The following is a 26512-nucleotide window of genomic DNA, read 5'->3' as shown; positions in this document are numbered from 1 at the left end:
TCCTTAGATGCCTGGGAAGGTCATTCAGATTTCAACCCCACATAACCTCACATTTCCAGGGCAGCATGACAACCGCACACCTGCGGCTCTTCCGCTGCCCTGAGTAACCTGTCAACCTGGTTCCCTGTTATTGGATGGACAGGACACTGGAGCAGGAGGCTAACTCTCATCTTCTCCCTCGCGGTCCCCAGGTGGACCAGAGCTACTTGTCCCTATCCGCAAGCAGCGCCAAGAGCAAAAAACACCAGGCCTTGCTCTGCTTGGTTAAGAGGCCTCCGAGTCCAGCTGCACCGAGAGACAAAAGACAAGAAAGCAATTCTACTGGAGTTGCCACCATAGATGATATGGGGTCACCCAGGGAGACTCGAATCTACCCGAGACAGGGCCAAAGGCGAAAGAGGAAAGATGAGCAAGTGAAAACGGTGTTTAGACAGATGTTCCCAACAGCCAGCACGCTGTGAAGACTTCTCAGGCCTCCGAATCCGTCCCTTTTTTTATGACTATTTGTGCAAGGAAGCGTGTGAATGAAGTCAAGCCTCCCGGCTCCCAAGTAGGTAGAGCCGGTTCTTAGCTCCTGGGAGGCTTGGGGCTAAGGCCTCCACTCTACTTGGACTGTACTACCAGGCCCCCAAAACGGGGGGAGCTGCCAGGGAAGGACTGATTTCCACTTCAAACTGCATTCTGGTACTTTGTACTCCAGCACCATTGGCCAATCAATATTTAATGCCTGGAGATTCTGACTCTGCAGGAGTCATGTCAGGGGACCTTGGGAGCCAATCTGCTTGAGTTTCGGAGTGATAATTATTCATGGGCTCCTGCCTCTTGCTCTTTCTCTCGCACGGTCCCACTCTGCAGACTCAGTGCCTTATTCAGTCTTCTCTCTCGCTCTCTCGGCTGCTGTAGCTGGACCCTCCGCCTTCGCCGCCGCCCCGCGTCTGCACGACCCCACGATGGCTAAGACAGCAATGGGTAAGGCGGCGCGCCCCGCTCTCCCTGCCTGACCTGGAGCCCACCCTCGCCTCCTCTCTTAGAGCTCTGAAAGCATTGGGAGATATTTTCTTAGAGAAAAAAAAAAAAAGGCGCTAATGGTAGCACAGGAGCAAGGAAGGACGGTGTGGCTTTGGGCATTTAGGGAGGCCAAAGAGGGGTGGGTCCTTGGAAATCTAAAGCTAAGAATTTATTTTTAAAAGTAGAATCAGGTAAGTTGCCTTCCCATGGGTGAGGGAATTTATTATGTTTCTGTATTTAAAATTAAGGCTCAACCTTGGGGGGGAGGGGATCTTCACTGTTTGCCTTAAATGGGGTTAAAAGAAATTTTGGGAAGTGCTTTATAACGTCCTTTATTTCTTCAATTAAAAAAAAGAGAGAGAGAGAGAAAGAAAATGAGGGAGAGAAAGCGGAGCGGAAGAAAGGAAAAAGAAAATTGCAAAGTCAAAGCGGTCCCCTGTAGGCCGTCTGAAAGATGGGTGGAGCCGAGGCGCGGGCGGAGACGGCGGATTTTATGGCATTGTCTTGCGGGAGGAACCGCTGGTCCTGGAGGTTAAGGGCGGGGTGGGGGCCACACTCCTTTGTTTTCGGGGAAGGGAGGGGGCAGGAGAGGAAGCGGGGGAGGGCGCGAGGGCCCGGTGGGCAGCTGCAGGGGCGGGCCGAGCGCAGTGCGAAGGGGTGGAGGGACCCGGGCTCTGCTGGCGCTGGGGTGGGGTTTCTTTGTGTGAGGACGCAGGTCCCCCGGGAGGCACCTGCAGCGGGGAGAGCACAATGCGGACGGCCCCACCCTGTGCGGAGCCGGGCGCCCCGCACCCCCGCCTGCCGCAGCATCTTCGGCCGAAAGGGGGCTGGGTGGGGAGCATGGGCGCGACCCCCAGGAGACCGGCGGGGTCGGGGGAACGCGGGGCCACGCCCAGCGCCGGCTTCGGAGGGCGACCTCGCCCTCGCCCGCATCCCCACCCTGGCCTCATTGTTCTGGTTTTTGGGGGGCTGGGGGTGCGGGGAGATGGGGGCGCGCTGAGCATGTTAACATTTTTCTTTTCGAAACCACATTGCATAGGGTGATCAGGCACCGATGAGGATAAAGGCTTCTTTCAGCTCCTTTATTTGATGGTTTTGAGGAAGAGCCTCTGGATACGTGCATATATTATAACACAGATACCAAAGAGGTCAAGGTCTTAGATTGAGCCACGGGAAATATTCGTTTTGTAGGTCAGACAGGCCAAATATCGGCAGTTTTCATAGGCTCAACCCAGATATGCGCGGCAGACAGCGGAGACGCAGCCCAGAGGAGACTCGGGCCGGGGCTGGACAGGCAGGGAGGGGCCGGGGTCCTGCGGGCTGGGTGGGGGGGCGGGGGCAGGGGCGACGCCTCGGGCTCCGGACGGCCCCGCCCCGGCCCCGCCCTCTGCGCAGATCTGGGGAGACCCTGGGCTCCGTGACTCGGCGGGGAGAGGGGACGGGCTGCGGGTCTGCAGTCCGAGAGCCCCTTTTCCAGCCCCGCAGTCCCCCCTCCCCAGCCCCCCATGTGCGCACCCCCCGAGGCTCTGCATCCTGGCGCCGGGCGGCTCTGCAGAAACCTGGCTGGAGCCCCGCCTGGCCACACAAAGGCGCGGCCCCACCCCAGCCGGCCAAGCCCACAGGGGTGACACCCCCGCCCAGGGGTGCGGGACGGCTTTTCTCACCTCGAGCTGCGGAGCTGGGGCTGTGTTCCCCGCAGCCCCAGCCCAGCCTAAACTCGGCCCTCCGGGATGGAGACGCCCCGGGTCGTCTCCCTAGGGGGTCCCCTGGCGCTTCCGGCTGCTGGGGCCGGCACCACCCTTCCCGGCCGGGCGGGGGCGCCCGCGGCAGGCGGCCGGGTGCAGCCCGCCCGCCCCGCAGAGCCCCGCCGCGCCCTGCGCCGCCTCGCGCCCGCCCGCGTGCGTGAAGCCGGGGAGCCAGGTTCCTGCGCAGTGCCCCGAGCTGCCCCACGTCCCGCAGTTCGCGGGCCGCCCGCAGGTCCGGAAAGGTTCTGAGAACCGAGGATGGGGCGGCCCAGCTCCGCGCTCGCTCCCGCCCTGAGGTTTTTGCCGCTGGGGCGGGGGCTACAAACATCACCATCATCAGGCTTGCTATTATTTCGAATCGGTATTATCATTACTATTTCATGCCTCCGTGGCCTTATTTGTTCAAAAGGTCTGAACGATCGCATTTGGTCAAGGACTAACCCTGTTTTCCGCTCCTTCCTTCTACTCCTCCCACCCCTGGCCCCCCAAAAAAGGAATTCGGTCTCGGGTTGCTCGTTTTACGTTATAAAGCAAATATATTTTAGGTTTTGTCCAGATTGTGCATGATCATGTCGGTCGATATATGTGCAGGTGCGTGCTTAGGGCAGGGCTTGCGTGCTAAAGACTGGTCGGAAATTCTCTGCAGAGAACCGGCTGCGATGGGTGAAAATACACACCTATAATTGAGATAGTATGATCTTCAGGATGTATTCCGCAAGGTTATATCATAAATAAATATAGGTTATGCACAATATTTTAACTCTCCTCCCCCCCCAAAAAAAAAACTGTTCCAATTTCTGGTTCTTGATATGGTCTCAATATTACACAGAATCATGGCTGGTGAAATGGCCACCGTGCCAGTAACCAAAGTCCCACCCCAAATAAGGCACATGCCATAAGTGACCTGCATTTGCAAAGCATGGAAAGCAAGCAGCACAACCTCTGCAACGTTAAAATGATGGATTTTAAAATCGTTCCAGTCGTGAAGCAAAATCAATTAATCACCAAGGCGGGTGCTTTTTCCTGATTCATTAAACAATTATTTGTATTCAACATGAGTGCATGAGAACATTCCCCATTACCTTCTCTAACGAAGTAGGCACATTCTAAATGGATGAATAACTAGAAGTGGGAAGATCAAGCTTTGGTCAGGACTTCAGGATATAACTGAAAGAAACGGCAGTAGCTTATCAATTAATCACGTATAAGTCTTTTCATGCCAGGTGGGTAAGCTGAATGTGCGATAAGCTTTATGTGACCCAGTGTGGCCAGACGCAGATCAATAGTGTGATGGTATAAATTAACATGCTGGCGTGTTTGTCCACGCGCGTTAAAATTCTCTGCGAGAAAGGACAGTATGTTTTTAAATAATAACTAAGGTCGGATGGTTTGCGGTATTAAAATCTAGAATTCTGGTTAGTCAAAATTCACAGTGGTTTTGTGATGTGATTTACAGGTTCGCAGTGAATTATTCCAGTACGTAGGAGAGAGGATATTTTCCTTGTCAATGCTTCTGCCGTTAATCATTATCATTTTCAGCAGGGTTTTGTCTGTTGAATTAAAAACGCTTTTACTTTTTTTTTTTTTAATTACTAATGGGTCGATTGTAGAATAAGCACTTGATCATTTGGCACAATATGTCTTCCATCTAATAGCTCATTCTCAATGAAGAAAATGCTGCAGGAGGCTACATTTCACTCAGATCTCAGAAATGCCTCCTCAGAATGCCACAGAGCCGAGGCACACGGGAAAGTAGTTTATCTCCCCACAGTGTATATCAAAATAGTTACTTGATACTGTGACTATGTAGGAGTTGCTATCAGTCAGGATTTTAAGTTAAATCTGTACAATTAAAAATTAAATGGAAGATGGATCAATTCCATATTTAACTGAGGTTATTTCTCATTGATGAATCCAGGCCATTTAAGAAAAATTCCTGGTTTATCAATCACCATTGTTTTTCACTCCAACAGAATAGGACTGTGTGCTCCACTCCGCCCCAGTAGGTCCATGCCCACACCTGCTGGATGCAGCTGGCCTCCCAGCAGGTGGCTACCTGCTTTGGGCGTGGCCACTCCCTGCTGCTGATAGCTAACGCTAGTTAAGGCCAGTTTCCTCTTCCATCTTGGAAAAACACACATTATTCTGTGATCACAGGATCTGTGACCTTAAATGAGAAAACGCAAGACACTTGCCAGACAAGGAGAAAATACAAATTAGCTGGTGGCCCAGCCGTTCCCAGAACCAAGGCTGGTCCCCTCCCAGTTCTCTCAACTGGGAACCTTGGAGTCTGTATTAACTTTTTCCCCCACTAGAGGGCAATCAGATTCTCTAAAGTGGTAGATGATTCATGTAAACCCAGTTCCAAATACTAGATGTTAACAAAACCTTTTCTGCTTATTCAGTTGTTTGTCTGATGGGTTAATGCCATGCTGTGGCACAGTTGAGAAGGACTGATAAATCGGTACTGCTAGCTGACGGTGACAAACGGTGTGCAGGCCAAAGGGTTCAACTCGGAACTTTTCAGCTGTGAGATAATATGCAAAAGTCTGTAACCTCATTTACCATACAGCTGAGTCAATGCAAATACTGCGCATACCGAAGAAACGAAACGGAGGATTGAGCAGCGCGAAAGCTGCCTTTCAACACATCCTAGGCTTAACCAAGTTTTTCTACTATGTGAGGAAATTATTAATAATGTATTGAGTATGGCTGTATATCTGAAAATGGATTATGTGTATGTTTTCTGTTTACTTGACCCAGTAAAGTACTTCCATTTTCGTGATACTTTCTAAGAAAGTCGATGAAGAGGGAGGGAAATGGGTCTTTGAGGACTATCGGCAGACATGTAAGTCCTCCCAGACCACGGGTGGCTGACCGTGCAAACAGTCCCACGTTTCTGTAAATGCTATCCCGCAAAACTGGTACTACACATGAAAGATCTCAAGTTAAATACACATTTTCCAAATGGGGCCCTAAAATCGTAGTCCCTAACAAGACTGGCCACACAGCTGAGGGGACACACCGTGTGTTTCAGACATTCGGTCCTCGCAGTCTGTTGTGGCTGCATGTAGTATGTATAACTTGTTCGGAGACAACAAAAACACTACCTTGGGGACCTCGAAGACTGAGCAAAAATTTCTTAACTGATCCTTTAATCAGCGATTGTCCTGTGACATTGCTTTCTTTCAAGAATAATTTTTCTGGCATAGACAAAAATTCAAAATGTCTGTAAGAAGCGACCTAACCCTTATATTGCATGGTAGGCACGAAGCCCTTTACAGATAAATATAAGCCGTGTCAATCACCCGATAAGCCTGAAAAGGAGGTGCTGTTACCGATGAGGAAACTGAGAAGTGAAGGGACTTGCCCAAGGTCACACAGTTACTCAGGTCTAGAATTTGGGCCCAGGCCACCTGGCTCCGGGATCTGCGCCTTTACCCAGTACCAGATGCTCTCACACCTGTTCCGTGCAGAGTGTCCCCACCACGGGTGCCAAGCTCGCGACACCACCATTTTGTCAACAGACCTGAGACTGTCTCATCCTTTCTGAGCACAGAGTCACCTGGAAGAGGAAATACCTTCGGAGTGATGACTAGCTGTAATAGCTCACCTGGGACTCATTAAAACAATTGCCATGATTTAGGCTTTGAGGAAAGAGGGCTCTGAGACCCTGGGTGTCGTGACGTGTGGAGCGCACAGCTCAGCCAAGAATGCAGCGGGGACTTCCGGTGTGGGCATGCTCTGGGGACCAGCTTCAATGCCAGGGGGGGTGGGGGAGGAGGGGGAATAACTCATCAGGTTCATCATGTTTAACGCATTTCACAATGGATCCTTAACTCCTTCCATAGACCCTAGATATTTAACTTTAATATTTTATCAACTAAATCTAAAACTAAAAGAAGCAGACATGCCAGGCATCCACATTTCATAAACAGACTGTCCTCATCTTACTGCCCCGGGAGCAGGCAGGCAGGAGAGATCTCGGGGAAGGCTCTGATCCCCTCGGGAAACCTTTTTAATTGTCTTTTAATAAAGGAATTGCAGCCTGTCGTTTGTCAAGGAGACGTTGGCAGTAGTAAAACCTGTGTTTATCTAACCCATTTTTATTAGCCTTGATTAAAGATAACATTCTGTGTGCATTCGTTCTCACGAAACACTTTTATGTGAATGTAAAGGTTAATTAATGCATCTCGGCAATCATTTTGCCAGTCATCTGGAAATACAGCTTCTCCGGGAACTGTACTTAAGAAGCCATACGTTATATTATGAAACGGTAACAAACATTTTAAGGTTTTTCTCATTTGTAATTTTGTTGACCTCCAGATGAAAATATTTAATACTTTTAAAAATTTCAAGGTCCCCCAAATAATTAATAATCACAGTTCTCGTATAGTACATAAAAAATAGTGTTATCTGGGACTGATTTTTTTTTAACCAAAATCACTGCAAAAGCGATGCCCATAAGAGGGTTCGTTTAGCAGTTACTCTGCAACACATACGTTCGATGTCAGAGCCTGTACGCCATCTGTTAGTACAGGTACTTCGTGTGACAGCAGATCACCAGTAATGTGCACATGCCAGTCTTAGGTGCATGCCTTTACATCAGGATTAAAAGAAACAGATGAAATGTACCTAAACCTACTCCCGCAAATACTTGTACAAGAGAGCATTTTAAAGTTTAAATGTGAGTTAGCCTTCTGTCCCTCCGGAAGCTTTTTTTCCCCTATGAACTGCAGCCATAAAGGGTAATGTCCATTCGGCAAGACTGCTCGCAGTAAAGCTAACATCATCCATCAGTAAACCTAACTCCCGTGATGAAGCTCGACTTATGATATACTGGCTGTTGCAAAACCAACAGCATCTCACAGGGTGTCACTGTGAGAGGGCACCAACCCTCTGGGGCGGAGGAACCGAGGCTGGAGTCTAGCTCGCCAGGACCGTGCTTGAGAATGGGTACGGGGCTGCCTTCCCTGCGGCGCAGTCAGTGCCTTTTCATCACCGACGCTAACACCTGCTGTCGTTAGTAAAGTCTTACAGCTTCGTCTGAGAAGCGCCAGTTAGCATCCTTCTCATTATCATGTCGCGTCTCTCCCTGGGTTCCCGCGGGATCCCAGCTCCTCCCGCTCCCTGCCTTACCCGCGACAGTGCGCGCCGCATGTCCCCGGTGACGGGAGCGTGGCCTTCCGAGCCGTCCCAGCCTTTCGCGCGTGTGCGCGCGGCGCGTTCGCTGCGGGCGGCTCCGAGCACCGCGCGAGTCCAGACGCGCGCAGGAGGGGGCTGCGGGAACGCGAGGTTCTAACCTCGAGCCCTCTGTTGCAGCCTACAAGGAGAAAATGAAGGAGCTGTCCATGCTGTCGCTGATCTGCTCCTGCTTCTACCCGGAGCCTCGCCACGGCGGCATCTACACCTACGACGGTGAGTGCGCAGCGGGCGCGCCGGCCGCCAGGGCGCGGGAAAAGCCCGCACCGCTGGCCTCTCTGGTGCGGCTGAGCCGGTGCTCGGATCTCACAGCCTGACTTGCTGCGTCTGCTTACTGGGTCTTATCGGTCGCGCGTTGCTCAGAGCAGTTTGAGCTCGGTGCTAATAGCAGCACGTGACCTGAGGCTGATGTCACGTGCAGCCACGTCTCCCGCGCCGACGCCCACAGCACGTCCAAGGCTTTTCTTTGCAAATAATATAATATGCTCAGCTCCGTTTAGAGCACATAATTTGCAATAAAAGGCTCGCTACTTAGAAAACTCAGAAGGGAGAACTGACAGCCACGCCCGTTTTTGCTTAGACTATAGTCCTTATAAGGTTCCCATGTATGCACTATGCACGTCAACAGCCTCATAAGTTCTAGTAATAAAAATGACTTGGGGCCGAGGCCCCAGATAAAGAGGACTGACTAAGGAAAGGCCACAGAACCGGCCTGGCTCCGCGCTGCGCTGCAGCAAAGCCCTCTCGCTGGACTGAGCCCGACTGGCTCTCAGCTGGTCCCCTGCCGGCCCTGCCCCTATCCGCACCATCCCTGGCTGGGCAGCCCCTTAGACCCTCTGAGCCTTGTTTAATTCTAGCAGTTAGTCAACTTCCCTGTGCCACACAGCGCGCAAGCAGCAAACACGGGTGATGCTGGTCCCAGAGTCTCTAACCTAAGCCACTTAGGATCCCGGCAGCCCATCACATGAGCCATTTTTATCTGCCCTTGCCCACTTGAAACCCTTTTGCATGGGTCCCTAAAATTTTCAGAGAGTTTTATTTAAGACCCGGGTGTAAAACTTAGATGCCTTCAGGAAAACTGAGAACATTTTTACATTTGTGAAAAAGAAAAAAAGCCAACATCGTTTCCAAGACAGTTACTGAGCTGCTTTTGTCCCTGCTGTCGGTTGGCATCTAAGGGTCTGGGGTCAGCTCCTGTCCACCTGGGGTGTCTCTCGACTGCGGTGCACTCACGGGGCAGAACGGCGACAGAGCACATTGCTCACACCAGGAGACGTGATGTTTCTGCTCTGCTCTGCTCTAATCTGAACTCGCCTGGGCCCTGGCCAGCTTGGCTGCCACAATTATAAAGGGACCTTGGTGACTAAAGAGCATTTCGGGGTCAGGGAGCCCTGCGGTGGCCAAGCCCTAGACACAGTGTCACTTTAGGGCGCTGAGGATGATTCAACCTGCAGGGCAAAAAAAAAAACTTGAAATGAAAAATCGCAACTATTTTCGAATACCTGAAAAATGGTGCTGCACGGAGGAGAACAGCCTAACTCCGGGGGGCTGAGGGGCCGAGGGCCGGCAGCTGACGGCAGAGGGACGCAGAGCAGTGCCGTCCGGGGCCCGAGGTGAGGAGCGCTCGTCTGAGAGCCAGCGGGCCCAGGGAGCTTCCAGGAGATCGTCACGTCTCCTCGGGTGTGAGTCGTGTGGCTGTAAATGTCCCAGCAGATGCTGCCGCTCCATTTTATAGTATCAGTTGTATTCTTCCATGTTATAAATCCTATTACGCGGCATTAAAACCTCATAATCCGCCAGAAAAGAAGCGGCGAACCATTTTCCAGTTCTTAGACATTTCTAAAGTGTGCAGAGCCTGTAACCTAGATCAGATGTGCCCCACCCCCGCCCGGGGCCACAGCCCCAGGCGTCCTGGAGCAGGATGTTCCGAGGAGCAAAGATGCTGCTGTGGGACCCTGCCTCGCTGTCCCCAGCGGACCCACTGTAAGCGCCCTGCAGATGGGGACCCCATCGCAGCATCCCCCCAGAGTGGCCAGCACACACACACCCACGGGCAAGCGAGCCAGGGCCGGGACGCTCTGCACAGCTCTGCGCACGAGCCAGCCTGACTGAGCACGTCCACACACGCACCGTGTGACTTGGTTCCAACCGCGGGGCTACGCACAAGACCTGGGAACGTGGTCATTTTCTTCATCGTTTGGCCTGTAAATGCCTCTGGCCACAGTAATTCTCTCTCTCTCTCTCTCTCTCTCTCTCTCTCTCTCTCTCTCACACACACACACACACACACACACACACACACACCCTCTATGCTACTTTTATGTGAAGCTCATGGTTATTCAAACGGAAAATAAAGTTTAGTTTAAAATCAATGCAGGCTATTTTTTTCCCCAGCATGCCTACCATTCTTCAGCTCCCTATGGACACTGCTGAATTCCCCAACATTGTAAATATTTATTCTGTTAAAATATATCCATACTGAACCTAAAGAAAGAGGTCCTACGTGTTCAGAACGAGGCGGAGCGGGTGACGGCATGCCGCGCTGTATTCCTACCCGACGCCGAACGGCACTGCTACCTCGAGAACGCAGACGATTAAAACGAACCCGTGCTTCACGCTCCGGGTGCTTACCATTCTCGAATGCTCCTTTCTCAGACATGGAGGTGAAGCAGATCAACAAACGCGCCTCTGGCCAGGCCTTCGAGCTGATCCTGAAGCCGCCGTCCCCCATCTCGGAGGCCCCGCGAACCTTAGCGTCCCCGAAGAAGAAAGACCTGTCCCTGGAGGAGATCCAGAAGAAGCTGGAGGCCGCGGAGGAGAGGAGAAAGGTAACTTTCCGCGGGTTGCATTCAGTCTGTGTTTAATGACCGTCGATGACGTTATAATTGCTTTGGGTGTATAACACAGTGACTCGACATTCATATACCCTACGAAGTGATCGCCGTGATAAGTCTAGTGCCCATCTGGCCCCATGTAGCACAGCCTTAGGTGACTCTGCTCCAGGGTCAGGAGTGGGGGTACAGGACGGGGACCCTGCCCTCAGGGTCTGCATCACCCCGGCATGCGCGCCAGGAGCCCTCCTCACAGCCTCGCCGCCTGCCCTTGAAGCTGCTCCCCCCAAGGCCAGGACCCTCTCTGGATCCATGAGCATCTGCCCGTCCCCGCGTCTAAGCCTCGGCGGCTTTTTTTCCTCCTTTTTTCCATTGGTCCCTCTTTGTATTCGAGAGCTGTTCTTTTGCCGCGTCTTTAATTGTCCACAACCAGATGGCTAAGAACAGTGAAGGGCAGTAACTGTGAAAGACACTCAGAAATCCCGAGGACTTGATACCTAGCGACGGAAGTTAGCTCTGAATGTATCTGTACCAGCCACGTGACTATGGGAGTCCGTCCCCTCGAGATACCCTGAATCAGCCCAAGTGGAATTATTTTAGGTAACTCACTTCTGCATTGTATTTTCCACTGACTTTATGAGGATATAGTTTCGGAATCATGTCGTCGCTAAGAATATGCTCCATGCGCGATCTTACGCTTCGAATGCAAACTCTGCGTTAATAACTTCTTATTTTATTAAGATGTGGATAAAAAGTTAGCCAACCCATTAATCACTGCTGTCGAGGGCAGTTATAAAGAGAAGGAAGGCAGTCCTTCACCTAAGGACTATTATTCTTTAACAAGGCGTCCAGGACAAACCAAACGTGTGTGTGCATTCGTGCACATACGTATGTATGTATGTATGTATGTATGTATGCATGCCTATACATATACATGCATACAGACATATACGTACACATGTAGCATCAAATAACAACATCCAAAGATCAGAAGTCCTCAAATTAAATTTGTTGAACCAGAAAATAATTTTTGTTTTAACATTCGTGGCTGAAAATCTTCCTGTCATGTAACGTATCAGTCAGACTTGCAGATTTCACTACGGTGAGGTCCTCCAAGTGCTGAACAAGTATTTCTTTACATGTATATTTATTGTAGTTGACCGATTACTATTGTTATAGGTGAGGATTTTAAAAGGAGGAAACTGAGCTACTAATCCAAGTATAAAAGGTTGCTTTAAAAATATTTATTAGCTTTTTTGTTGTTACGTATAGCTTTCTTCTCCTAGCAAAGCTAAATTAACAGAAATCCACAATTTGTATCTGCAAATGTTTAGCGTTACTATGTATTCAGAGTTACAGTCCATTAAGGCTTTGCTGCCAACAGATGTAAATAACTAACTACAACAGTAAAGAGCATGTTGCACCCAAAGTAGTTTAACTCCACACCCAAGAATTAGCCTCTTATGGGGCATAGGTCTAGATCACAGGTTGACATGTTGGGAGATGCCGTGGATGCCGTGACCTGATTAGCATGCAAACTCAGTGACTGAGCTGAAATTGAAACAGACGAAAACGCAACGTCACACAGTTCAGGATGTTGCTGGTGTTTCTAGGTAATATATTTAATTTGAAGGAAATTATTAAAAGAAAAAAAAAACAAGACGGAGATGATCAAAATCATCTGGGTGTTTTCATGAACTCCCTGAGGCAACCACTTGCTGGTTCTGGTAAAGTTCCTGCCCCCTGACAACAGTAAATTATCAGCGAGTGCACGTTTACACAATCGAACGAGAAATTGGCAGGGATAAAGACGAGAATGACGAATTCAGTAGTGTACGGGCTAAATCATTACTCTAACGGCTCAAGTAACAGTAAACATCTGCAGGCAGAAACTGCGGATTCCGTAATTCTGCTTTTCTGAGATGCTTTTCCCCTCCTGTGGCTAAGAACACGTGGACTCCCTTTTGGGGCGTTACTCCTCACACCTCTCGTCCCAGGTGTCTTGCCCACCCCCTCGGCAGGTCGGGGCTGACCATGCGAGCCAGGCCAGCCAGTCCAAGCGCCGCCTCTCCTCAGCCACAGTGACTGGCTCGGGATTGGGCACGGGATCCGGGACAGGCCCCCTGAGACTCAGGCCTGACAGGGCTCTCGTTAGAGAGAGAAGCTCCCTTTCCGCCAGATTTGCTGATTTGTGAGCAAAGGAATTTGGGACGACTGTTCGAAATGAAACTTTCTTAGTATTGAAGCCAGTTAGATGCAGGAAGAGATAATAGATATAAAAGAAAGTTTCCCGACAGCATTGCTTGATCTCCTGAATCCAGCTGTTTTTGAAGCTGCGGCCCACACTTTTTAGTCATGCACCCCTTTTTGGTGTCGGCTGCTTGACTTGGGCTTGGGTACGTGCACACCCTCACTGAGATTGTTACTGGGATCCACGCTCTTGCTGAAGGCTCTTTATGAGAATTAACAGTTCTCCAAATGAGGGCTAATTAAGTCGGTGCAACCCAATAGAATAAAATCAATTAATGATTTTTTAAGTTGGCACTTTCTGTTAATTAGTTTACATTTTCTTCTAATTGGAACCATTTTACTGCTTGATGTGAACGGCCGCATCTTGTGAGAGAAACGTCTGCTTAAAAAGCTGGGTGACTTAAAAAAAAAAAAAAAAACAGCATTAAGTGAATAGAGAAGGCACAGAAGTGCGCTAGACTCAGAGAACGCCCCGGAACTGGGTGTGCCCCCCGGGGCAGGAACCAGCCCAGTCAGTGGTATGAGCCAGCAGGTCTTGGGGCAGAGCGGGCCAGGAGGCAGGGTGAGACTGTCCAGGGTCTCTCGGATGCCCAGTGAGACACTCGAGTTCCATCATGCGAGAAACGAGGGGTCACTCAACACTTTGGAAGATGCGCAAAAGGACGGCCTAGCCTGGGGTCATGGTCATGGCCCCAGATCCGTTTCTTTCCCCACACTTTACAGGTTTTTAAAGATTCTGCCTACCAAACATACATTTAAAGAAGCATTAGTAAATTCCTTCTGTCACAGTTATAATCAAAGAAATCTGCAACTGCCAATGAACAGTTCTCATCATAAAGTAGTAAGCACTTTCTCACTAAATTGGCATAATTTAACTCGAAGTAAATATAAAAATAGACGTAGACATAGACGCAGAAATCATGAAATACGATTCCTGACGGGGCTTTTAAAGCATGAAAAGCGTGTGCCCCCCCCCCCAATTAGTGCCTCTGACCGCCTGCTTGTGGGGACCCCTGGCCTGGGCCGTGCTGCGGGGCCCTCAGCCTGTACTGCAGGGGGGCTGCCACGGAGGCACCTCCCTGTGGGCCTGAACCCCCTTGTGTTCAGGTTTGGGCAGTCTCCCCAAGTCCTCACTCCATCTGCCACACTGCTGCCACGCTGACCATCTGGTCACTGCGTGGGACAGTCCTCCCTGAGGCTCCTTCGAACAGCTAGCGGAAGTTTGTTATTTCAAAAATATGACCTTTTTCTTTTTCTCGGTTATATCTGAGCATCAGTGTTCCTCTGCAGGAAACCGTATTATTTCATGATGTCAGCTCAAAGCTCATATTTTGAAACTAATAAAATTTCCATGTTGTAACTGACCTACATGGGTGAGATGATACCAACCCCTTAGTCATCCACCCATCCACCCATCCACCCATCCATCCATCCATCCATCCAACAAACGTTTCTTTAGCAAGAGGCAGAAGAGCTAAGCTACACACACAGCCCAGTGGCCCCGGGCAACCCCAGCTTACTCCTCCTGCTCTTATTATTATTATTTCAGTCTCATGGGCACCCCAAGCGGAGCACAGTGTTTCAGAGCATGTTTCAAAGCTCAGCGGTTAAGAACACATAGTTAAGAGAACGTCCATTATCAAAGTCTGGTTCCGCCATGTGACCTTGAGCAAGTCACTGATCTACCTATGTGTGAAACGAGACTAATAACAGGATCTCTGTCACGGACTTAGTGCGAGAATTTGAAGAGTCACTTACTCCTCTAAGCTGCTCATGAAGAACACCGCGAAAGCGCCATGAGTCGTTATTGCATAAAAACACATCCGGTCCCTCGCCTCATGAAGAGGACGGTCCAGCAAGCTCATAATTGTATAAAGAAGTTTCTCATTAACGCAGATATCGAAAGGGCACCGCACGATACATTTCATAAATATTTTTAAATGTTAAGAATATTATTTATCTAATTACGAAGAAAAATTGTAGCTAACAGATAAAGAAATAGGTCGACCCAACTAAAAGTGGCTTGAAAAATAAAATATTATGAAAAATATGATGAAAACTTCAGGTTTTAAATGATGCTGATAAAATCTCACACTAAAATAGATTAACTTGAAGAAAAGAATTCTACTCAAACCAGTCCAGTGAAATAAGGGGCATACCAGCAATATTGGTATAACCAACCCCAAAGTCACTGAATCTCCGAAAGAAAGATACGTTGCTTATTGTTAACAAAATCGCACCGAACTGGGTTATCAGTCACCAGACTCGGTAAGGCTTCCCTCTTCCACCCGACGGCACCTCACGTCACAGATGGCGATTAAAGCCGAATCCGGGAAAAGCGGGTGGTTTGCACACGCAGTGGCTTCTGAACTGGACCACTGAGTGCCGGTCAGTCAACATTCAGGAAGCACTCGACTCCTTAGAGGACGTGACGCACAGGCCAGAGACGCCCCACGCCTGTCGCCCCTCTGCGAAGAGCCCCCCCACCCTGCCCCACACCCCGGTGGTTCTGTTCTGAGGACTTGACCACAGTTGGACACGGTTAGCAGGAGGGGTCATTCTAAAGGCCTCTGACTTTTCGTTATTTTAAATTCCTTATTATGATGCCGATGCTTCAACACAAGTGAATATTACGCCTTTTTGTTTCACACAGTTACATCCCTTTCTCGCATTTTAGCAAGACGCCGCTCGTGACTTTAACTAGGTTAATGTTTTTTTCACTGTTACCAGTAAAACCAATCATTAGAGACAGCATCTAACCTACTACTGTCGAAGCATGGAAATGCTCCGAGATCTAGTGTTTTATAAATGGTTCTCGACGGCAAATAATATATCCAAAGGATGAGGAGGGGCAAGAAAAGACAGGGACGGAAGAATGTGTTTGCTTCAGAGATGCACGGAAAACTAGCGTTATCTCAAACGTAGTCTTAAATCTCATTCGCGTACCTAACGTGAGTTTTATACGCCACTTAACTCAAATTTATCTTCCATTTAATTTGTGTAGTAATTAAACTTCTATACTCAGTCATAGAAGAAACGATAATGAACCTCTCTGGGAAGCTCTGAAGTGTCCCTCGCTGTGTAATAAGTCTCCCCTCGCCTCGGCGTTTTTCCTTTCGCCTGCCTCCGGGTACCGACTTCAGTGATGCTGAGTCCGGTGCGAGGAGGGTCGCGCCTGGCACAGGTGTTGGGCGCGGGCTGCCACCGCGGGAGACGGAGGAGCCTCCTCCGTGCCCAGGGCCTCGGGCTCTCGTCTCCGGGGGCCTCCGCTCTGCCGTGACGTTTCCGTCACCTCTGCTCATCGTTACCCCGCCCCGCTGTCCCACATCCATTTCCCCCGACCTTCTACGTTAGGTGCACGTATGCAGAAAAGTCCCTCCAGGGCCAGATGCTTTGCCCCCGAACGATCTGGCGACTTTCAGCACACCCCCCCCCGCCCTCCTCCGCGTCGGCCGGCGCGGCCACGGTGGCTCCCAGCCAGTCGCCCCGAGCGAGGAGCGGCGTGAGGACGCCTACCTGTCCCGCCGCCGAAACGCTCACGTCTCCGCACTTCCTCTTCTCATTCCGCGTCCTCATGCTCATTTCATGCCATGTTCTTGGACATTTTTTCTGGACTCCATGCTTCTTTTCTCATGGATAGGAATCCTGGAGTCACAGCCAGCTCTTTTTCTGAGGCCGGGCGGTTAAGCTAAGCTCAGGAGAGAATCAGCTTCTGCCAGGAACAGAGTTAGAGACGCTCTGGCCGGCGGGACCTGGACGCCGGGCTAAGGACGAGCGAAGACCTGCGACTTCCCGCCACGACGGAGCGAGGGGCCTGAGCGACCGCGGAGCGGCCCTCGTGGCTGCTGGCTCCGCGGAGGAAGGGACGGCAGAGCACCTGAGGAAGGACCAGATACGTTCTCCGCGAGGAATTCACTGCGCGATCAGCTTCTCATCCAGCAGGCCCTGTCACGGACGGGAGCTCTAACTCTCGAAACGTAGATAACCACTCGGCCCTGGCCCGCGCGTTAGCCGGGACCACGGTGCCTGTCACAGTCCCTTCGGGGGGTGAGACCAGGCGCCACAGAAGGGGGCAGCCCCCGAGTGTCGTATCTTTGCCCCAGAGCAGTGGCCTCATGGGAGACCACTCCGGACCGCCTTCTATTTCCATTTCGGCCCGTTAACTGTGCTAATGAAAGGCGCTTGACACCTCGGCTGGGGAATCTCACTGAGCCCCAGCGGCTGCCAAAGTACCAATGCCAGGACCTGGGGCATTTCACACCGGGCCGAACAGCTCCAGGAGATGCAACAGGCCCCCCTCTCCGCTGCTGACACCGGGGCCTGCGGGAGTGTGTGTCCTCACAGACCTCGTGTGCCCCACCGAGGTGAGCAGCCCGACAAGGTGCGTGCTGCTGCGGCAGCCTCTCGGGGCCAAGGCCAAGGGCCTCCCTTCTCGAGCCCATTCCTCTGCCGTCGGGGGTACTGCCTTCAGCTTTTGCAAAAGGTAATTATGAATGCAAACATAAACATTAAGTTGCAGCCTCATTTAACGAAGTGCCAGAATCAATTCGCGTCTGGAAATTAAGAATCATGCAGCTGCCGTGTGCCAACGACCCACGGTGACGCTCCCTGTGAGGGACATGGCCGTGAGCAGCCCGGCAGCTGGGGTCCAGGGCCGGGGGGCGCGCGGAGCAGGGAGAGGGGAAGGGCCCGCCGGGGGCTGAGCAGGGGGCCCGCGCCGCCCCTGCCCTCAGCGGCGGTGGCCGGCCCGCACGTGCCCGCAGAGAGGACAGTGCCACAGAGCACCGCGGTAGAGAACTCTGAACAGGCGCGCTTCGCTTTGCTTCGTGCCGCGGTTTGCCAGCCCGTCCCGAGAGACACCGAGGCTCCAGTCTCGCCTCTAGTCCCTGGTCGCGTGGCGCCCCCGTTTTTGCGGTAGCCCCGACTTCTCTCCCTCTAGAAAGGTTTCTGGGCTGGTTAGACAGGAGATAAATGTCCTGAAATGAGAGACCGGCCGTTTCCTGAGGCGCTCAGCGCGCTGCGAGATTTCCTATCAGTTCGGCCCACTCGGCGGGCGCGTCAGGAGGGACTGCCGGTCACCACCACGAGCCCCCGAAGCCGAGACGGCCAGGATTCCGAGGACTTCGACGACCCATCCCGCACTCACGACGTCACACTGAGTTCACCGGTACCGGCGGGTATAACTGCCGTCGCCTCCCGGTCACGGGGGTTCTGAGTTGGGGCTTCAGTAACAGTGGCCTCCGTGTTCTCAGCGCTAACTGCCCCCTGCTGGACACTGCTCGGTGCCGTGCATTTCAGCAGCCCTGACAGGACGCCGGCCGGCGGTCCCCCCGAGAGGGAGAGGCTCCGCGTGCTCTGACACTCCCTCCGTGTCCACGTCTCCTCCCTGCTGTCCACACTGGTTTTCTGGCCGGCTTTAACACCGCGGGATCGTGACGGGTCCCCTGAATAAGTCAGTGACGGCATCACGGGGTTAAGACTGGAAGTGGGGCCGGTTCCCAGCGCTCCGTCTGGTCTCCAGTGAGTCGCCAGACATGCTCCTGACAGACCAGGAGGACCGTCGGGCCGGACGCCCCTCACGCTACCTGTTCCCCGCGTTTTACGCCGGGCGCGCCTCCTGCCGCAGCCGGAGGCGGTGCGTGCCCCGAGCCCGTCCAATGTCGCCGTCCCTGCAGAATTTTATCTGAAGACGAGTTTCTTCCCCCGTCAGACGTCACATTGCTCACACATCAAGCTTTCCAAAAGATGCCACAACCGCTACCGACAGTGGAAATGTTCTCCTGTGAATAATTTGAATGGTGATCGGTACGTAACATTCCATGGAGTATATTTCTTATTTCAAATACTCACATTTGCCCCTGCGAAGGCTCACCTCGGAGGACCAGCAGGTCTCAAGGAATCGCCCAGAAACAATGAGTGGGGAATAATCTGTCTCAAATCCGGATGGCTCACCATAGGTAGGTCTTCTCTGCGCAGTGTAATCATGTAGGCGAAAATGAACGGGGAAAGACCCGAACACATCCAGAGTCACAGCCGAGACCTGAACACAGACGGGCCTGACGCCGAAGCCCAGGCCAGTGCGTTTTTTAGGAACCAGACGGCGCATCGCCTGCATTCTCAGCAGAGGGATGCTCAGCAGGAAGAGGTACGCGCCTGGGTCCCGTCCTGGCGCCCCAGAACCAGGCCCCCCCACCCCGCGTCTTCACCAGGTGCCTGGTGACCGTTCACATGCTTGTGCAAAACCACGCAAAGCGCCTCCTGTTGCGGGAGACTCGCCGTGCACAAAATGGGGAGGCGACGTGGGAATGAGGGGCGTCCGGCTCTGACGTTCCCGCTGTAATCACTGAGCAGCCACGGAGCTTCAAAGATGACCCCGGTGACCTCGGAAGACTAAAGAAAGGACTTTCTGCTGTCTGTGGCCGTGTGGACATCAAGCTTGCACCGTAGGCAAAGCTCCGAGGAGAATCTGGCGCGCGGGAAAAAGCAGGGGGCGGGGGGCGAACTCGGCGATCTGACTGGCTAAAGGTGAGGCGCTCACGGCAGGACCCGGACCGCAGCGGACCAAAAACCCCGAGGCAGGGAAAAGGCCAGGACTCGCGCGATCTTCCCCGTTTTCCTCCGGCCTCGGTGCAAGTTGCCACCCAGGGACGAATGCCACACAGCACTCGCTGTGGCGTCATAAACGCTTAGCAGCGCCTTGTTAAAATCAGACACGAAAGCTCCTCGGTGAGGGTTGAATGCTCCTTCCTCTGAGAGAGCCTGTCCTGCAACACTCACAGCTACAAACCCAAGTGACCACCTTCCCCAACCAGCCACATAACACAGAAGACGCGGAGCCGCGGGGGCGAGCGGGGTGAGCGCGGACGCGGGCCCGGGGCGCCCAGGGCCGGACACGCGCGCTGTCCACGCACAACGGCGGGTCTGCGGCCTCCGAGGGCCATCCCCCGCCCCCGCGTGCACCTGCGGGTTCCCAGACGCCTCTCCCCCCCCCCCCGCCCCCACGTGCACCTGCGGGTTCCCAGACGCCTCTCCCCGGCCCCCCCCCACCCCGTGCACCTGCGGGTTCCCAGACGCCTATCCCCCCCCCCCCGCCCCCGCGTGCACCTGCGCGGTTCCCAGACGCCTCTCGCCCCCTCCCCCCCAGTGCCAGGAGGCGCAGGTGCTGCGGCAGCTGGCGGAGAAGCGGGAGCACGAGCGCGAGGTCCTGCAGAAGGCCCTGGAGGAGAACAACAACTTCAGCAAGATGGCAGAGGAGAAGCTCATCCTGAAGATGGAGCAAATCAAGGAGAACCGCGAGGCCAACCTGGCGGCCATCATCGAGCGCCTGCAGGAGAAGGTAACGCGGCAGAGCCGGGCAGAGCCGCTGGGTCCCCCGGGATGGGCGAAGCCGGGTGGGCCCCAGGGCGGGGGTCCCGCACGGGGCAGGGTCCCCCGGGCAGGGTGGGGTCCCTGCAGAGGGCGGGGTCCCCGTAGAAGGCGGGGTCCCCGGGCAGGGCGGGGTCCCCGCGCACGGGGCGGGGCTGCGGCAGGGGACAGGGACGTTTGTCGCAGTTTCCGGTGGCGAGGGGCCCGGGCGGCGGGTCCGCGCTTCTCGGAGGCGTCAGGGGCGGCTGTAGAGCCGTCAGCACCAGGGCCTCGCGAACCCCAAGTTAGAAACGGTGATGACTTGGTCTGTGTGTGGGCGACGTGTGACCTTTAACGGACACGGCGCGCCACCTACGGCGCCTCGAAGCCGGGGCCGCAGTCGTCGGGAGGGGCCCCCATGCGTGTGCACGGAGGGAGGCCGGGCCTCCACGCGGGGAACCGAAAACGGGGCGACCAGGCCGCGCCCCGCACTCCCCATCCTGCACTGAGCTCCCTGCTGGACCAGCCGAAAACGCTCTGGCTCTAAGCGCCGACCCACCACCCCGCAAAAAAAATTCCCTTTAAAAATGAGCGGTCCAGTGACCAGCGGTCCAGCCTGCCCGTTCCAGCAATCAGACCACCGAGAAAGAGGGCCTTGGACGAAGAGACCCCGGTCCTTCTCTGAGCAGTCACCCCCACCCTGCCCCGGAACTGGGTGCTCTTCGCGTCAGGCCCTGGAGGTGCGGGGAGCTGGGGCCGCTGGTCACTCGAGCTCCGAGGGGCTGGGCAAGGCCAGCCTCCTGCTTTCCAAGTGTGCTCGGGAGGCTTCACGCCATCTGTCAGCCCCGGCTCATCGCGTCTAAGGATCAGGCAGGCTTAGCCCGACGATTCCTTGTTTTTACCTCCATTCTCTACAACAAATATCGGCCAGAACCAACGGAGATCAGACATAAAACCAGAAAAAACATGCACTGCTTTCATGAGGATTTCATGGAGGCGGCCTGTGCATCAGGAACCCTGGAAAGCTCTGCTGGGAGTGGCGGCTGGGCTCGGACGCAGGACGGGGAGGCTCCCAGAGGTGTGGGCAGGAGCCGGAGCAGCCCAGGAACGCCCTGGTCAGACGCTCAGAGCTGAGGCGTAACTCACCACCTGAGCCGCTGAGTCCAGGCCCTCAGGCCTGCCATCATGCTGCAGCTAAGTGGGTCAGGCCAGGGTTTGGAAGCAGCGCAGAACCGGCTCCCGGCAGGTGACAGATGGCAGCTCCACGGCGCGTGCCTGGCCCGGGTGCAGGACGGCAGAGCTCCGCTGGCTGGCGCGGACGCCCCCGACCGTGAACCGGTCGTCCTCGGTGCGCCTTCAGCTCCCACGTGCCTGCAGCCGAGGAGACGCCCGCGGACAGGGCGGGTACCATGGACAGCAGCGGAGCCAGCTGCGGGTCAGCTCAGGATGAGTGGGACTTGAATCTCACATCCTCGGCCCTGGAAAAATCGCATGGCGTTGCTGGGAACGGGGCGCAGTGGCCTCCAGCGGGATTCTCAGTGAGACCCGTCGTGTCCGGCGCAAGTCTTCATCGCGAGCAGTTCGGGGCGTTCATGGTTCTGAACTTGCACCACACCCTTCTTGCTTTCAATCACGACACAGTCCATGAAATTCGCCCTCCGTCCATCTCACCGTCCGAGTCTTCTGCGTGCGCCTCCCAGCCTCACGCGATCCACGAGGGCTTCCCCTGAACCTTGCCGGACTCCTCACCGACTCCTGATCCCTCCCCGTCTCGCTCTGATAAGCCCACCGCGTCGTCCAAGAGTGTTGAAACGAATCCGGTGTGTTCAGGATGAGGGAAGCGAAGCCCGGCCGGCCTCGGTGCCACCCTGACCTCCCTCCCAGGACCGACAATTGAGAGGACGTGTTTTTTCACCCAGCTGTAAAGCTGTCTCCTCACAGCAACACCGAGGCTGCCAAGGCAAGCTCCCCGAAGCCCAGCTACGTGATCTTGGGCTAATTCCTTTCTGTGCCTTGGTGTCTTCATCTGTAAAATGGGAATAATAATGGAGCCTCTACCTTAGGGTTGTTGTGAAGAGCAAGGAAATTCCGGATAAAATCTGTATCGATGCAATCAGTGCCTAATAAATGCTCAGTATTATAAAGAACTCTGTAAGCAGAGTATCTTTAAGAGTAATAGAATTTAATGAGATTTACCTTGTAGCTGGTCAAGGTCATTGCCTCTAAACCAAAGGAATCTGTGGAACCAGAAGAAATTTCTGGAGCCACGGGGAGGGAAAATAATACGAACGATATTCTACATAGAGGAATAAAGACTAATTAGCATGTTGAGTGTTCAGTGTAACAAACATTTAGCACCTGTGACATGCAAGATAATGTGCTCATAATCATCCGGTGAAGAATGACGCCCTGGAAACGACTGGCCCCTCGGGAAGTCGGGGCCCCCGCCGAGCTCAGAGGTTCCTGTGGACGCATCGCTGTGGCCGTGACAGCCACGTGCAAACACTGCCACACCCTGCAAGTGACGACGGCGAGAAGCGTGGCACTGGCCTTGGGGAGCTCGGACTCGAGCCGCTGCTGACGCGGCAGACGGGACGGACCGGAACAGAAAACGCCCGCCGGACGAGGCAGAACGGCAGGAAAGGAAGGATGGGCGCCGGCGATCGCACGCGCGGCGAGGCCGCTCCGGTGCAGCCCCGCGGACGGACGTCCCCGTGCAGGAAGCGCCCGCTGCCGCAGGGGCGTGAAGAGGAGGTGGCGGCAAGGACAGAGGGTGGGGACTCCCGGGCGCTGAGAACTGCGGGAAGAGACCGTTCGGGAGTGTGCGAGGGGCGGGGGTGGGACCGGGAAGGCCGTCGGGGCACCCGCCTCGCGGGCTTGGACTAACGGGGTAAGCGCGGAGGAAGCGCAGTGCGTACCGGGTCTGACGGGGGACTCGCTCGGAAGGTTATGTAAGTGTCTAGCCACTGCGCCGTGCACCTGCCACTAATGTGTTATTGACTGTCAACTGTAATCAAAAAATAAAATTTAAAATAATAAAATAAAAATATGTAAATTTAAAAAATTTTAATTAGAAAAGGAAGTTTAGGAAGCCTACGTTAACTCTTCACCCTGCATCTAATGCTCCCAGAGTGACCACCGGCAGTTATAAAGCCCTCGAAATATTAGGGAAAAGGAAAAACATTAAAAATGACAGGGAAAACAATATGTTTTACTGCTCGTCTCTGATTTCTCCAGTGGTCACAATATTCCAAATCCTCTTAATTGTATGACCGTTTGATCATAGTTTCAATCAAATACATTTTTTCTTTTTTAAAGATACTCTTAGGCTTGTAAGATCTCTGTAATGTGCCCCTGACCGGGCCTCGCATTTTCCTGTCTCGGGAAATGGGAAAATGTCCTCAAGGTAGGTATGCGGCGGGCTGCCTCCTGTCCGGGCACTGTCCGCTGGTCCCCGCGGGGCGCTGCGACCTCTCTGTCCCCTGGCTGTTTTTCAGGAGAGGCACGCGGCGGAGGTGCGCAGGAACAAGGAGCTGCAGGTGGAGCTGTCCGGCTGAGGCTGCAGGTGCGGCGCCCCGCCTGCCCGACCCCCGCCTGTGTTACGACGACGGATCACGCGCTATCAGTATGGAAATGTATGACATGGTTTAAAAAGAACTCACTATTTAAAAAAAAAAAAAAAAAAAAAAAACCGGAATCAAAAATAAAAAAAAAAATCAATGCGGTCTCTTTGCAGAATGTTTTGCTTGATGTTTAAAAAGTACCTTGGATCTTATTTTGTAAATACTTACATTTTTGTTAAAAAATACAAGTATTGCATTATGCAAGTTATTTCATAATCTTACATGTCCTGTAACAGGCTTCCGACGTCAAGTCTCTCCGCCCGAATGAGTCTGCTAGGTCTGTCCCTTCCCGAGCTCCCCACGTCTGCCCTTCCCTGCCCTTCCATCCCATCGGAAAACGAGGTCCGTAGACAGTCTATGGTGCTAGAAACCCACCATTGCCTGATGACCTGGACGGCTCTGTCGCCGCTGAGCTTGGCTAAGACCATCCCTAGATCACAGGTGTTAGGGCCCACCCCGACCTCCACATTTGTCCGCTCGTAACCTACTTACTGCCTACAAGGGACAAAACGGGGCTACGAAAAACCACCGACCACAGCAGTGACTTCTGCTTCTCCTGGGCTATGTGCCACAAACGTGCCTGGCTTCGGACAGGGGTGGACGAGGGCAGACGGGCGATCGGCCTGGGTAGAAGCAAAAACCGAACCTTTTCAAGTGCTACCTTTGAAACGGTCCAAGCAGCCGTGAAAACGCTTTGTGAAGTGAGCTTAATTCTCTAGTTTATTTTGATGGAATGAATTAACTAATGTGTCAGGTGGCTTATTTGTGGGTGCCATGGTTGATGATGTTCATTTTAAGCTCTTACCTGTAGTACACGTACATGATGCTACTGAACCCTTTTTCACTTGGAAACTGTGAGCTGGTTGTCGCATTCACACGCACACACACACACGCACACACGCGCACACACACACACACTCAGAAGCACTGCGGACTTAACTCTCAAGCCGGCCTTTCTTCACCAGTGTGAGGCAGTCCCGCCTACTGAAAAGGAAACCCCCCCACCTGTGCGGGCCGACGCGGTCAGGGGGGTCGGCGGGGCGCCCGTGCCGACCCGGGGAAGCCCCGGACGCCGCCGCGCATACCTGTCGCAGTTCTGAAGTCGTTTCTCCCCAGCTCCCCGCTCCTGACAGTCGCTGCCTGCATATTTACTCCTCATTAGCGCTATTTTCCTGTATGTCATTGTGAGCAAGCTGTGATCAATAAAGGATTGGAGTTCTGTGAACTACGAAAGGTCTGGTCTGTTCTCTCGCCCCGGCGCGTGGCTGGCCCTGCGGTTCGGAGGCCGACAGGGCCGGTGGGTGAAAGGGTCTCGCGGGCAAAGAGACCACAGCGGCATTTAAGATCTTGCTCCCAGGCAGAGGCTGTCGGTTTGGCTGAAATAAACTTTTACAAAAAAATTCTAATAAACGGATAAATAGGCAAATAGATAGATAACTAGATAAAAAGTAAACCAAGCCCTGTCTGTGACCCAGACAGATCCTACTGGACCGAAGAAACCACGTCCAGTTTTAGCAGAAATTCATGAATAATTGACACCACACAGATTTACGCAAACCAGGCCTTGAAGCCCAGGGGCGCTCACAGCCACGCTGCGGGCTGAGGCCGCCTGGGCCCTATGGCGAGCATCCTTGCTGTGGCCGAAGGTGAGCGCCACGGAGGAGGCTCGGGCCTGAAAAATCTTCCCTGTGGGAGGTCAACCGGAGCCTCTGCCCGGCATGAAGTAAACTGTGATCGCACACTGGGTTTTATGTAACTTAGTTTGGAGAACATCCCTTCCGGGGGGCCCTGTGATGAAGGCCGGGAAACAGGAAATTGAGGGGCTGTGAGAAGCTCGCCCCCGAGTTGCTTATTTCGGCCCAGGACTGGCTAGCAGGATGCTCTGGCCGGTCCCCACACACAGTGAGGGCACACTCATCATTCCTGCGAAGTTTTCTGAAATACTAGAAATTTCCGACAATGACTCCCCACTACGCTGGGGTGGCATCTCTCACGCAGTCTGTGGTCCCTAAACTGGGCCTGCTGACCGCTCCAGCTGCCGAACCTCGACGGCGAGGGCGCCGCGGCCCCGACGGGGTGGGGGGTCTCGCTCCGCACCCAGCACCCACTTCCTGCCACCCCTCTCCGTGACAGCAGCTCGTCGGCAGGCCATGCCCGCAGCTCGCCACCCCGGTGGGGGCGGGTCACGTCTGCGACGGTCCCCTAGACCAGGGGTCCTCAAACTTTGGCATGTGTCAGTCATCTAGAGCAGGGGTCCCCAACCCCCGGGCAGCACGCTGGTACTGGTCCGTGGCCTGTGAGGAACCGGGCCGCACAGCGGGAGGCGAGCGAAGCCTCGTCTGTATCCGCAGCCGCCCCCAGCGCCCCCCAGCGCCGGCATCACCGCCTCAGCGCCGATCACCCTTGTGTCCCCAGCCTTGTGTCACCTCAGGTAAAACAGCCGTCCTCGACTTCTCATCAGATAATCTGCTGAAAAACTCCTAAGGAAAACGCAGAGCCCAGAGCAAAA

General features: G+C 53.6%; 1 protein-coding gene across 1 annotated transcript; it reads left to right on the top strand.

The window, feature by feature from the left end:
* Positions 1-766: 766 nt before the first annotated feature.
* On the top strand, positions 767-24921 carry STMN2 (stathmin 2). Its single transcript, XM_016151483.2, has 5 exons — positions 767-969; positions 8076-8171; positions 10611-10783; positions 20181-20372; positions 23878-24921. The coding sequence occupies exons 1-5, from the start codon at positions 951-953 to the stop codon at positions 23935-23937; spliced, it is 540 nt and encodes a 179-aa protein (XP_016006969.1). The 5' UTR covers positions 767-950; the 3' UTR covers positions 23938-24921.
* Positions 24922-26512: the final 1591 nt, after the last annotated feature.

This window comes from Rousettus aegyptiacus, unplaced genomic scaffold (assembly GCF_014176215.1).
Source record: "Rousettus aegyptiacus isolate mRouAeg1 unplaced genomic scaffold, mRouAeg1.p scaffold_m13_p_15, whole genome shotgun sequence".
In the NCBI taxonomy this organism is placed as follows: domain Eukaryota; kingdom Metazoa; phylum Chordata; class Mammalia; order Chiroptera; family Pteropodidae; genus Rousettus; species Rousettus aegyptiacus.
Note: the sequence above shows the minus strand (reverse complement) of the source record. Positions and strands in the feature narration are given on the sequence as shown.

Coding starts and splice junctions, on each gene's coding strand:
- STMN2 (XM_016151483.2), top strand. Junction 10,784..20,180: donor CCGCGGAGGAGAGGAGAAAG/GTAACTTTCCGC, acceptor CCTCCCCCCCAG/TGCCAGGAGGCGCAGGTGCT. Junction 20,373..23,877: donor TCGAGCGCCTGCAGGAGAAG/GTAACGCGGCAG, acceptor GCTGTTTTTCAG/GAGAGGCACGCGGCGGAGGT.